Source organism: Anser brachyrhynchus (genome assembly GCF_964034855.1).
Source record: "Anser brachyrhynchus genome assembly, chromosome: 5".
Taxonomy (NCBI): domain Eukaryota; kingdom Metazoa; phylum Chordata; class Aves; order Anseriformes; family Anatidae; genus Anser; species Anser brachyrhynchus.
In genome coordinates, this window is record NC_137699.1 from 34,192,642 (window position 1) to 34,206,245 (window position 13,604).

Here is a 13,604-nt window from a genome sequence, read left to right on the forward strand (position 1 = left end):
CTTACTTACATGTCCTGCATATTGTCCAAATTTCTTTCGGAGGCCAGTAGCTAGTCCAGCAAGGCATTTGGCAGCCAAAGCAACTAGCATAACATTTGTATCCTTTCCAACAACCTGGAGAGGAAAAAGCAATGACAGGTTGAAAAACCAAGTTTCATAGACTTGGAAAGATTTCTTAATACAGCTAATGGCTACAGATAAGTTGTAACAGTGGTGGAAATAACTGAAGAAGTTTCTACTCCTGAGCATTACCTCAATTAGAACTTTTAAACTTTAATACAAAGAAGCTTTATTAAAAAATATTAAACCATGTGTACACACTGGGTCTTATTTATTACCTTTTTGAGAACTTTCACCAAGTCTGCATAGTCTCCTGATTCCAATTTGGGATTTTTCACCAGCAGTTCAACAGCTTCTAGAGCTTCTTTCCTCTCCTGCCACTTTTTCGCTTCCTGCAGAGCAAATCACTTACATTAATTTATAAACGCAAACAGTTCTAGAGAAGCATACTTACCAAAAGCCATAGACTTTAAAGCTTAACTCTATTCTGAGAAAGTCAAAACTTGTTAAAAGAAGTTTCTCTACAGCTTAACATCAATAACGGCAGTGAAACATGAAATACAGTACTTTCCCAGGATGTACCTCAGCTCCTTAAAATTACAGCTTTCTTGCTGGTAAAAATAAAAAATCAAAAAAATAAAATCCTGATATTTACCTATGATAGTCTATGTTTTGCTTACACTAGCCTGCTACTATCCATTCAAGTAGCAGTATAGTTTACATTGCAAAATGCAAGTCCACCTTTAGATTCATTAGCTCCATGTGCCATGGAATTAACTGGTAGTATTAATATTAAAGTTTCTGCTTACTATTTTCTCATAGAAGTCTTTGGGAAGCTTGGAAAGAATTTCTACAGCTTCAAGCAACTCATATGCATCTACTTGTGGTACCACCTCTTCCCCATCATCATCTCCTGCAACCAGAAACAAGAAAGATGTAAGCATAGTGACAAGTGAAGTGTCAACTACACTACTGCCTAAGGCTCATTTAAAAAACAGTATCAGCAGTTGCGATTTTGCTGTTTCAAATGAGAGATACTCTCTCATATAAAGTTCTTACCCCAGTCACATTTTATTGTGATGTACTGCATTCCACTTGTTTTGCACCAGCTTGAATAAAGGAACCTTTATGTCTGAAGTATTTGTTAACAAATAGTCTATCAGTGATAATCTCTGCACTGAGATTACGCTGAAAAGCGTTCAGTAATTTACCTCCGTCTCCATCGCCTCCAACTGCCTGCTGCTGCTCAAATTTTGCTTTAAGCTCCTGTTGGGAACGCAGGAACCTGGTTTGCTTAGGAGCAGCTGCTGACACTTTGACCCATTCTTCTTCCAGTTCTTTTAGCTGCCAAAGGGAAAAGAATCATCATATCTGAGATGTTTTGTACATACCGCAGACAAGACACCCTTCACAGAAAGCAACAGAATGTTCCCATCTCAAGTCCAAGACGTTGCTATCTTTTAAGTTCTTTCTCCTGCCACCAACGAAGTCACTTGCTGTTCACACTCACTGTTCAGAAGCTTTTGAGTTAGTCACATAACACAGCATCATCAACAAAAATATCAATGCAAAGCATTTGCATAAGAACAAACTGTAGAACAGTCAGAATGTTGTGCAGCCTCCGTAGAAGGTTTAAAATAAGAATGGCTGAGCACAGAGGAAGATTCTTGTTATATCCATGCTATTCTCAGATAGTAAAATGAAGATGAAACATAACATGCTGATACATTTGACGGGACAGTTTAAAAAACAAACAAAAATTATACCTTGCTCCAGGAAGTTACTGCTTTCCACCCGAACACAATTAACACAAGTGGGTAGTAGAGAAAGAGTCATTAATAATTTATGAAGAAGTTTTCCAATAATGGACTGTCCCATCTCCAATAGCATAGTTATCTATCATAATGCAATGCCACTTCCCAAAGTACAGCAATCACGCAAGAAAATTGAGCGGAAAAATCGTGGACCCGAAAACTTTCAGTGCAGGAGTCTTTTACACAGGAAATTACTTGCCCTTGGGTTACATCCCCAAGACAAGACGTTTTACTTTTCCACATCTCCTCCTCGGTTTCAGTACGAACAACAATAAAACATTGTCCTGTCTTTTCAAACAAAGAGGTACTAAACAGAAAGTTAAAAATAATGCCTCATTAATGAAACTTCCAGTTTTGATTTTTAAGGATGACCAACACCACTGGATCAGGGAGAGCGAGCATATGCATGTGTAGAAGTGTTTTCTCAAATGTGTGGATACAATACTACCTTCTGCGTACCTGAACAGAATTTATATTCTGCAACGGAGGTCTCAGTGCATCCCTTATCCAACGGTAGATCTCCACAGCAAGGAGTTTGGCTTCATCTCGAACAGCCTTTTCCCGAGACTCAAATAGTTTTGGCAATACTTTGATGATTGGCTTCAGTGAAATTATTTTTGAACCAAATTCACTGAAAGTTTAAAACATGGAATAGCATCAGAGCCCAAGTAGAAACCAAGGAGAGAGCCAGCCACAAAAAGATATTTTTTAAAACACAATCTATGACATGCATTTAGTACATACACAGGGATTCTATCATTTACTCAAATCATTTCTCCTCCCCCTGCCCCCCCCCCCCCCCCCGGTGTCACTATTCAGTTGCTGCACAATTTAAAAAATTTGTCCTATCATAATTACTCTCAACACCCAGACTGGAATTACCAAAATCAGGCCTCTTCTGAAATTACTTCAAAGCACTTACTCCAATCCACTGCCTAAATCTGTTCCCTTGCCAGAAGAGGGGAAAAAAGTGTCCTTAGACTGAAATTTGTATGACCTACTTTTTTTTTTTTTTTAAATCAGAATAGAATCTCCTTTGTCTATCCTTGGAGGCAAACTGCAGTAAAAGCATTAGTCATTTTGCTACTTGTTGGATCAGATAATTATAGTAAGCCTGGGTCATCTTCACAGAAAATACACGTGTTGAAATACGTGCTACTGAAAGGACAATTTTCCCCAGCCACTCACTCTCTCCTGTCAGCAGATTCTACATGTTGTTGGATTTAACACACAACACTTCATTTTTCAATCACTGTTGAATGAAAACACAAGTTTTCTTTTGATACTTATAGTAAGCTGCTTTGGTTCTTAAAGCATATCTAGATCACTTCAGAAGCAATAAAATATTGATTCAGAACCATTTCTCTTCCTTGAGAACTCTAAATTAAACTTTCTAATCACATTTTCTTCTGCTTCTTTTCAGCCAAATTTTTCATGAGAAAGCTAGTCTAGTAAAAACGTCTGCTCAAGTACTGAAACTTGCATCCTTAAGTTCTAAAAATTCTACTGCTAGAAAGATGAGGTAATAAAACATGCAAAACAGGCTCTGGTCTTGGAATTAATGCAAATTAAATGTGAACTAAGAATAAATGAGTGGCCCAAATTTTTTATACAGAAAAAAGAAAAGGGCATATTAGGAAAAGTGGCTATACAACAATAGGCCACCCCAACTTCTCATGCGGTTCTTATCTAATTCATATAACACAAAAAGAAAAGCAGAAGCTTGAACACAAGATAAAAAAACACCAGAAGCTAAACTAGGTATGTACTCAAGCTTCCCAACTAGATACAACACAAATCTTGCTATCAGTGCAGAAACTCTATGAAAGCACAAGCCAACTTTAAAGGAGAAGGTAAGTTAATAAGGCTCCATCAACTAATTTGATCTTGCCATCTCAAACATAATAAAAGCACCATATTAAAAAAAAAATCTATATTAGTGTTTTCACATGAACTATTTTTTTCAGAAAAAAGGCATTCTGACCATTAATACCAATATTATCTGTTTCTTTTTTAAATAATTCATTACCCATTGGGTACATACACACACAACATATAAGAATTTGATTAAAAACAGTATTTTTCACTCAATCTGCAAAAGCAGAAAATACATTTGAAGGTGAACAAAGATGCTCCACTTTTAATCTTGAAACCAGCTACCCAATCTTAATTAAATTTGTTTTTCAGTAAGTATTAACATCTTTTATTTTTCAGTGAAGATACTGTTATATGGACAGTGGAAACTGACGCAGTTCTGATTCAAAACACATTTAAGTTGTAGTGAGCTTTCTCTTTTGAAAATACACAGTGTAGCCAAAGGGGTTCCTATCAGTGAGAAAGACTTTTTTAAAAAATAAAAACAAATACATTTTAGTTTTCCCTTTGCTGTTTTTCAGAATTCAGAAGAGAAGCAGCACTGTCTGGAACAAGACATGCTAATCCTGCCCTTCTCTTTCAGAGGTCCATTGTAAAAAAGGAAGTTTGGCAAAGTTACCGTTAACCAAAGTGATCCTGATGAGGCTTGTACAACAATGAGATCCCTCACATCTAACAAATCCCATGATGCTCTAACAACTGTTGTTGCCATAAAATACCAGTTCGGTATAGATACATCCTATTCAACAAGTCTTTTTAGCCTGCTAAAAACACTAAAGCATCTCCACATTCTACTGGAGTGAAGGGAAGAAAACACACACACACAAAAACCCCAACACACAAAACAAAGTCCCCAAACTAAAAGCTTACCTTAGTGCTTTTCTCAGTGTCTCTATACATGCTACTATGATTTTCGGGTTTTTGTTATCCAGACCCTTTAGTAACTCTTCTTGTACTGCCTCCCCTTTCTCAATTTCTATATACATTAGACATATATCTACACCCAGCTCCTTCGCTCTGGCTTTTGGCTGATTGAACACTTTATTTACAACTCCAGAAGCTACTTCTCCTGTTGTCCTGAAAGAAGGGAGAATGTTACTTTTAGAATGTTTAAGTGAATCGGGTGTCTTTCATTGTTATCCATAGACAAGAGCACACACATCAGAAATATGTATTAGAACTCAGTAGGTCCTCATACAATAGCGACTAAATTCTAAGCTAACTTCAAAGGTAATAACCTTCTGTAAGAGTTGATTTTAACCTCGCATTTAATCAAGAGAACTCCCGCAGACTGAGTGCTATTCTGCGTGTTCCTAATAGTAGGCTACACCAAACAGCGCATACAAGACATTTTCTCAAAAGCATATTTATTAATACACATTAGTTCTGGTCCTTAACTAAGTGTTATCTCCTGGAATTGCACATATTACTGTTAATATACCGCACTGAGAATAAATAGAAATTAATTTGTTGGGATTATTTCAAAGCTTCCAATACGCTCTGTAATGAAATAATTTCATTTACACCACTTGTAAGTTAAGGGGCTTCAAAAAGCTGTTAGATTTTTGAAGTAAGGTTCGGATTTGTGAATTTGTTAAAAACATTTTTATTCATTTTATCAGGTCACTTAAAGCCAGCGGACCAAAACACTGATCAGGTGCAATAGGAGTTTTTATTTCACCCCCCCAGGAGCACAGGCTATTTCATGGGGCTAGACAGCCATGAAATACTAATCACAGAATCACAGAATTGTAAGGGTTGGAAGGGACCTCGAGAGATCATCGGGTCCAACCCCCAAACATCCTGTGAAGAAATTGGCCGCTATGCAGATTCAGATCGGTTAAGCTAGATGCAACACCACATAAACATGATGGTTGAATTATAGGAATATCACTCAGGAAAAAGCCTCCCTGTACACACAGACTTTAAAAAAAAAAAAAGAACAGGGATTCCAATTCGCAACATCCATATCACCAACTTACTGATCCTCTGCCACTTCAGAAATCTTTATTACTCTTGAACAGTTTCTTTGAACATTGTTATCACATGGCATTATGTAAGCAACTTCTGACACATTAACATGCACATGGAGACCATCTACAAGAAAAGCCTGCCATTCAGCAAGTTTTCTAGATCTGAAAGCTAATCCTGCTCTCAACAGTAAATACCAGAGTTATTCACAGCCACCGTAAAATTCATCTGCAGACTCTCAGAGATGCACATTAAACTCCTAACAGCCTATTGATAGCAAGGAAAGGCTACTTACTTCCCGGCTACATGAGCATTTTCAACATAAGCAAGCGCTGCTTCCAGTCCTTTCAACTGAGCCACTGCATTGGAGTCTGTCACAAATTTCTTTATCAACCCAAGATACTTGGACCATTCAGGACTCTTCTCATCATCTATCTTCTGGAAGAGCTTAAGGGCTTCTTCATAGCCATTTAATCTGGCTTTCCACAGCTGGAAGCAAAAGTCAAGTGCTTTAATATTGTGCTAGCACAAACCTTAACTCACCAGTCTTGCTAAGTACTTCAATCATAGTTGAAGGCGTGCTCAGTAAGCTGGCATCCTTCGGATTTATCTTCAATGACTACATGAATAACATGCAACAGGACAAAATACTGTTTTCCTGTCAACTACGATCTGGATAGAGAGATGCCAGTACGCCCCACTGCTCTTCATAAGCTCTAGCAACCACCAATGAGTAGGTGTGATCCCAACCATAGTTTCAGCTACAGATGAGTAATCTCTCCACATGAACAAGTACGCTGATCTTTCAGCACACAAGCTTATGCCGTACAGATTATCATGCAACTAAATTCTGCTTAATAGATGTTATTCCACCTCTAGGCTGAACAGAACTGGTGCAGTTTCAAACCCGTTATACACATGCTATGCAGCTACATTACCTATTTTTGGTGCAAATAGGTATGGGAATACCACTGACTTACCACAGCATAGATATACAAACCAAATAAGATATACACACAGATATACAAACCATAAGCCAAACCCAAAGAGAAGGTGTCCTACCTTATGTTCACATTTCTGGTCAATGGGCAGTTTCATCCACTCACTGTCGTCCCCCATTGTTAATTCAGGTTCTCTCTATAATTACACTAATTCCTGCGGAGACAGAGACAAGTTAGAACACAGAAAAATACACGAGGCGTTACCTGCAACACAGTTGAGGAAAGAAAAAAAGACTGTTCTGGATCAAATCTTACAGCCAACGTGAAACCCATGCTCCCAAGCTTGTAATTGTGTTTAGGTATGTACTAAGACTAGACCACTACTCTGTTCACCCTGCAAGGCTACCAGAAGTCACTGAAGATTAAAGAGCAGTGCACTTAGCAGTATTTCAGATATTAAAAATCTCAATCTGTGAAAGTTTTAGTAAACTGAGATAAAGCATGCAGAATATAGCCTTGTCTAAGCTTGAGAAATAATGTACTACAATGAAGGAGCTGAAAAGAAATGACTACCCATCAACACCAGAAAACTGACTCTTACTGACATGTGCTTTCTGCAACAGGTGGCATGAATCAGTGTTGAAAAAATAATCGGGTGCTAGTGTGAGGACAGCCATTTTAACCACTTTACAAACAGCACATCTGAACTGAACAGTCCCAAGAGAAGAACAAAACCCCTTTTTGCTAGCTATGCCCTTATGTCCTAATTCTAACATAACCAGCATTGCCAACTGTCAACAAGAGATCAGTTTCTTACTTTCTGTAGGCTGAAAACATTACTCATTCAAGTTTGTAAATGTTTTTCCCCCCTTATTAAAATAGGAATACTGACCATTAGGGGTATGAGATGAGATCTCGGGCTTAAGGCCCATCTTAGACACGTTGTACAACTAATACAAACGCTCAGAGAATATGCTTGAAGAGAAAATGAGCAAAATGAAAACAGCAGCAGCAATGAGAAGACTCACAGCACTATTTATACAAACGAATGAAATCAAACCAGGGTAGGAATAACACATTCTGGTACACCAATTCAAATCCACAGGAAAAAAAGAGCAAGACTCCAAAAACTGGTGGCCACTATATTCAATAACTCAACTCTACTGGTATATAAATACCTTCACTAGCAGAATACTCCTAATGTAAATTCAGCCTATGCCAGCTGAAACCGCATACTTCACCTACAAAGTGCTTCACTTACAAAGTACGCACAGAGGTTCTCCGTAGCAAAATAGGCCCTAGAACAAGGAGCAGAATTTCATCAGTGTAAGTTAATATAAGCAAGTCCTGCAAAGCCATCTGTCAGCCACACAACACTCACATACAGCTAACGCAATAGGAAACGAGGCTAGCAATACTCCACAGCAAAAAATGAAGCTGCATTCACGTTAAAAAACACTTTTCAAATAGCTCATCTAGTCAAGGACGCGGGAATGCCCTGATGCGAATGCAGTTACAGGAGCAGACTCCCCTTTTTTAATCCGTTAAGTTAGCCTTGCAGCCAAGCAACATCGGGAGAGACATGGCTTTGCTGGTATAAGCTGCATTTGCATCAGGAACACCTTTAACTTAACGTACCAGTACAGAAAAAATGGGGGCACTTCCTAAGTGCGGATGCAAATCACAAATAGATAGAGCGCTCTCTCCCAGGCTCACACACACTAAATGCACTCCATTTATTCTTGTCAAGGGTAAGGAGTTAAGTAGTTTTCAATCTCACTCAGGAACTTGGAGGTAGTATTCAAGCCATTCCCTGTCTGTATCCTTTTGTTGATGAAAGCATAAGAAACCAACACAAGGACAAGAGGTACTCTCAGGTAAAACAGGAAAAGGAATAAGGCACTAACATACCTGCCAGCAGCTCAAACACCAGAATACAAAGTTTTGACAGCGGTACCACAACAAACCCTCATTTACACCCTGTTTGCTTGGAAACCTGTCAGCAACACGAACTCCCCACCTCAGCAGTGCAAAGGAGCAGTTTTCTCTCCAGAGACCTGTTCCACCAGGGAAACTCTTAGTGCAGGTTAGTGATACCTTGCTACAACCCTATGATCAGTTCAAATGCTAAATCGGGAGCAGCTCCACTAAAAAGCCTTGGCCATTGCAAGCCTGATACAGATTTCCAAGTACAGTTTTTTTTTTTTAAACCTTTACACGCTGACAATAGTTCACTGCTACAAAGTTTGACCCCTGGCTTGTATATCCTAGTCATGCATTACAGAAACCAGGAGAAAAAGACCTAGCACTTCCTTCCCAACATCATGAGGTACTCACCTTGCGGGAATGGGGAGGGTAAAACAGTGCATATATTCCCACCCATTTTTTTCAGTCTGGTCAAGTCAGTTCCCCTACTATTTTTAATTGCAACATCTACAACTGTTACTTCAATTATAAAATGGGTTAAGTTGCCTTCTGCGCTGAATCCTGCATCTAAAAATAGCGATACAATTATACATCCTCTCCACTAACTTACAAATCCCTTTGGAACAGGCAGTTTATCAGGATGTAACATAGTCACAGAGGGAGAGCTCCCTCAAACATCACTTCTCTCCAGCTTCAGCACTGTTCACACCTGCCCTAATCCCAAAACCCTGCACTGCCTGTGTCTTGCCTTTACCAGAATAAGAGACTGTTGTTTCTCCCTTCAATTAAATCACTCGTTCCCATATGTTCAGAAATGATCCTACTTGTTTTTTTTTTTTAAGTTTCTTTGCAAAGATATGTAAGCTTCTTCCATCACTTCTCAACACGAGATAGCAAGTAGCTTCAACTCTACAATAATGCAGCTACATTACGTTACTACCAGTGAATTCGCAGCAACGAAGCGTTTGACCTATATAGCTTTCTTGTGAGCACAACCAATTTTACAGCCTTGTAACAGATTTAAGTCTTTCTGTAACAACACTCATTTTGGTAGAATACAGTCAACGGGACCTCTGAAGTGACTGAACCATCAAAATAAGTTTTGTGAGAGAGGCCTGTTATTAACGTGGTCAACAGAACATTTACAAAAGCAAGTCAGCTGAGCAAGCTGCAACGGAGAGGAACAACAAATCTTCCCTGACAGTTCTTGGCAGGGCAAACTCTTACGCTACGGAGCAGTAAGAAAATGAAGACCAACAAGGAAAGAACAGGGTATCTTTTAAAGGGAGACAATATAAAAGCAGCAAGAGCAGAAAATATTTAAGGCAGCACAAATGCAAGAAATTCAAATGTGAAAGTAAAAACTGCCCACTGGATGTAAGCGTAGGAAACAAATTCATCAGCGCATTAGGAGAATATGGGAAAGTGACACTGCAGGAATCTTTGGCTTAGCTACGCACTGATCTGAAAAGTTCCCAACTCGGCCTCTAAATAAATGCTTTCTCTGCTACAATTTTTGAGGGCTGAACAGCATCAACCTTACAGGACACTGCTAAAGCAAAGCCTCTGGATGTAAACATTCTGATATGTTGTATTTTGAAGCACATGTTTATTACCGGTTCACTATATAGTATCATGAAGCTTCAGCTTCCAGACCATTTTTCCATAAAAAGCCATTGGCAAACTAGGGAGCCATTTTGTGCTAAACAAAAGCAGACGTTTATTGATACTGATTGTCCACTTCTCCCTACCCACTTCCACCTACTGAACATCACTCTTGTGCAAGAACAGCTTTTAAGTCATCAAAACTCTTGATGCCAAAGTAACCTTCCCAGAAGGTTTACCCAAAGAGATTAAGTTCAGAGAAAGCAAGGCAGGCCATTTTCAAGGCAAATTCTGTTTGAAATGTTCCTACATAGTAGAGCACGTACTTGGAAAGCACAAAGCTATATGTCACACTTCAGTTGAGACCACGCTTCTCAGCAGACAGTTCTCTGCCAGTACAGTCCAGTCTTCTCAGCACAAAGAATTTTTATTTGTTTAATGGCAGTTTTGGGTCATGTTTGCTCCTTGTCTCTTAAAAGATGAAGATTCACTGCCTCAGAAGTTTAGCCCAGCAGAATTTCTAGTACTTCCCTACTAAACCTTTGGTTTGTTAGCTACAGTATAACAGGGCTTAAAAAAAAAAGTTGAAAAATTCAAGTAACCATAGCATAGATAAATTTTTATTTTAAACACAACTCAGACACATCGAGTATGCGAATCGAAGAACTGTAGCTTAGTCAATGAAACAACGCAATAGGTTGCTTTAGTAAATTCCACAATCAGAAGGAAAAATGAAGTCCAGCTACTATTCCTGAACTAAAGAGGCCTGCAAAAAGCCGAAGAGAGTCAGAAGAACTTTGTCATGCTGACCATTTGCTTTCCAGCTTGTCCACAAAGTAACGAGCAGGTCTAAAAACAAACACACACACAGAAGAGAAACCACAAAGGCGGCTATCTGCTGCTTAGGCCATAAAAATTTCCTGTTTTAGAGGCCGACAATTTCAATTAGAAGACGTGAAATACATAGGCTCCTGATGAAGGGAAAGCAGGGCCTCAGAATAATGAAAATTAAGTAGGCGAAATACACGGTTCAAAGGAATTGCTTTGCAGGCTGTGGAGTACATTGCACGGCTCCAGCAGCACTGGAATGGCATACAAGAGTAAACAGCATTACATTCTCTTGCCTGCTCTAATGCATTTGTCCTGAGCTGGCTCAGTGACATCTTAATAGCAAAGCTGGTAAGTTATTGGTGAGGGAGACAGCTAATTTCTCTGGAATATATTTCAATGCACAGTCCCCTCAAATGACTTAGGTGCATGGAAACAACAGCCTCAAAGTGAGAGACAAGGCAAAACAAACCGACCTCCTGCTTCCAGATCCATATTTGTGATCACTAACCACATGGGCAAACCTGCAGCAAAGCCAACCTTACACAGCAGAGAGGGGCTGTGGGGAGAAGGGCACCGCGGGGGCAAGGCTGCGCGCCCTGAGGCGATGGTAAGGGCGGATGGCTGTTATGAGGGGCAGCGGCAGGGCAGCGCCTACTGGCTGCAGGCTCCCCAGCCCCTGAGGCGTTGACAAAGCAGGCAAGGCCCCCGGGATGCTCCCTACGAGGCCGGCCGGGACCGCTGCCAAGGGAAAGCCCCCACGAGCCACCCCGCAGGGCCCCCTCCGCCCACCGCCCTGCCGCCAGGAGGCTGCCCCCGCTCCCCGCATTGTCTGCGGCCGGCCGCCGCCTCGCCTCAGCGCCGGGCCCTGCCCGCGCCTCCCCCCGGGCCCCGGCCTCCGGGCCCGGCCCCGCTCACCTGGCAGCCCCGGCCCGGCTCCGGCGGAGGGGAGGCAGGGAGGGAAGGGCCGAGCCGGGCCGGGCCGGGCTGGAAGCGCCGCCCCGCGGGCGGGCGGGGCCGGGGGCGCAGCGGCGGTGCCGGGGCGGGGAGCCGGCCCCAGCCGGGCCAGACAAAGGCGGGCAGGGCAGCGCCGGCACCCCGCGGGCACGGCGGGCGGCGGCGGGGGCCCCGCGGCCGGCGGCTCCCCTGGGCGAGCGGCTCCCGGCGGCTGCCCGCGGCCGGGCCTCAGCACCGCCTGCCCGGCCCGGCCCGGCCCGGCCCCGCGCAGAGCTGATTCATCAGCGGCGGCTCCCGGCCGCACGGCCCTCCGGCAGCGGGGCACGAACGCGCCCCACAGCCTCGGACATCCACAGACAGCCCAAACGCCCCGCGATCCCTCAGCTCCGGAGGCTCTTTAAATAAAGCCACGGCAACGCCGCCCGGTGCGAGGCGATGTTTAAATTAAACGCGAGGGGACGGGGCTTTATAACCCCGCTGCTACGCGGTGGGCCACTGACAGCCCGCCTCAGAGCGCCAGCTACCGTGGTGAGGGCTGTACGGGTCCCACAGGCACACGCTACCTTGTCCCAAAACCAGCCACGGCCTCAATCCCATCCTACTCCAGCAGAGATTTCACAAAACGTATTAAATATTTTATAGAGAAATTAGCAACGTAATGTATTGTGTTTCTTTTAAGAGACAGAAGAGCATATCCAGCTGGAACAATGGAGAAGAGAAACGGGAAGAGGGAAAAAGAAACAATCAGATAATCGCTGACTACGACTTAGAAAATCCTAATTACAGGGTTTACAAGTATTTACGTCTCTCAAGGGTCCTTCAAGTCATACGCCCTGCACAACGAAATCTTCGTATCAGATACTTAAGATTTGGAGACAATTACCTCTGCTCCACAAAGCATTCAGATCAACTTCCTAATTGCATGCACAGTGCAGGATGCTCATAACCGACCTACAAAGGGATGAACAGAGGTGGTGCAGTCAGCAGATGACAATTATTCAGGGTATGAGGGGAAAAAAAAAAAGGATTGACTGAAAAAGCTCACAACGTGACAAGTGAATTTCAGCTGTAAATTCATCACCTCGCACACAGAGGCACGAGAGAAAAACAAGTCGTAACATGAGCAAGTCAGGTTTTTGGAACTGACAATGAAACGGGAACAAGATGTCAGAACTGTACGGTCTATACGAGATTAGCAGCTCCACAGTGGCACAGGCCAGGTTTTTGGGAAACACAGGCCCAGATTACATAACTGGCCCACATCAGGCGAAGGACAAGAGTCAGCACAGAACCAAGTCCCACAAGTACAAGTCACACGTGCATGAGAACCAGCAATACCCATCCATTAGCATGCATTCGCTTTTTTATATTAAGTTAGCAAAGGAGACGTCTTGCATCAGTACGGATTTAAAGCAGTCTGACTCTAATTTCCCATGCCTCCAAAACCCAAGTTTCATCTATTTCTGTGCAGGTGCCACAAATAGTTTTTTCCATAGCAGGTCCCCTAGTTAACGTTCCCAAATTTGTATTCTTTAGAATTACCTTCAATAAGCGCATCTACAACACTTAGTTGACAACCAGCTCACTGTACTTAATTACTGGTTTTGTTGATACTACCTTGATATAT

The 13,604-nt window shown here is 41.9% G+C and overlaps 1 protein-coding gene across 7 annotated transcripts in view; it reads right to left on the reverse strand.

The window, feature by feature from the left end:
• CKAP5 (cytoskeleton associated protein 5) overlaps positions 1-13,604 on the reverse strand; it is a 49,951-nt gene that overhangs the window by 34,658 nt on the left and 1,689 nt on the right. For 4 of the 7 annotated variants that reach the window (XM_080594646.1, XM_080594641.1, XM_080594647.1 and 1 more), the window contains exons 2-9: positions 6,783-6,875; positions 6,016-6,209; positions 4,620-4,826; positions 2,334-2,505; positions 1,272-1,404; positions 870-973; positions 339-452; positions 10-114 (exon numbers count right to left, since the gene is read on the reverse strand). In XM_080594646.1, the coding sequence (XP_080450772.1) occupies positions 10-114; positions 339-452; positions 870-973; positions 1,272-1,404; positions 2,334-2,505; positions 4,620-4,826; positions 6,016-6,209; positions 6,783-6,839 (1,086 nt within the window). In that variant the 5' untranslated portion in view covers positions 6,840-6,875. Of the gene's footprint in view, positions 1-9; positions 115-338; positions 453-869; positions 974-1,271; positions 1,405-2,333; positions 2,506-4,619; positions 4,827-6,015; positions 6,210-6,782; positions 6,876-7,922; positions 7,947-11,938; positions 11,982-12,860; positions 12,929-13,604 lie in introns of those variants that run through there. The other 3 variants (XM_080594642.1, XM_080594645.1, XM_080594644.1) reach the window with 3 other exon arrangements.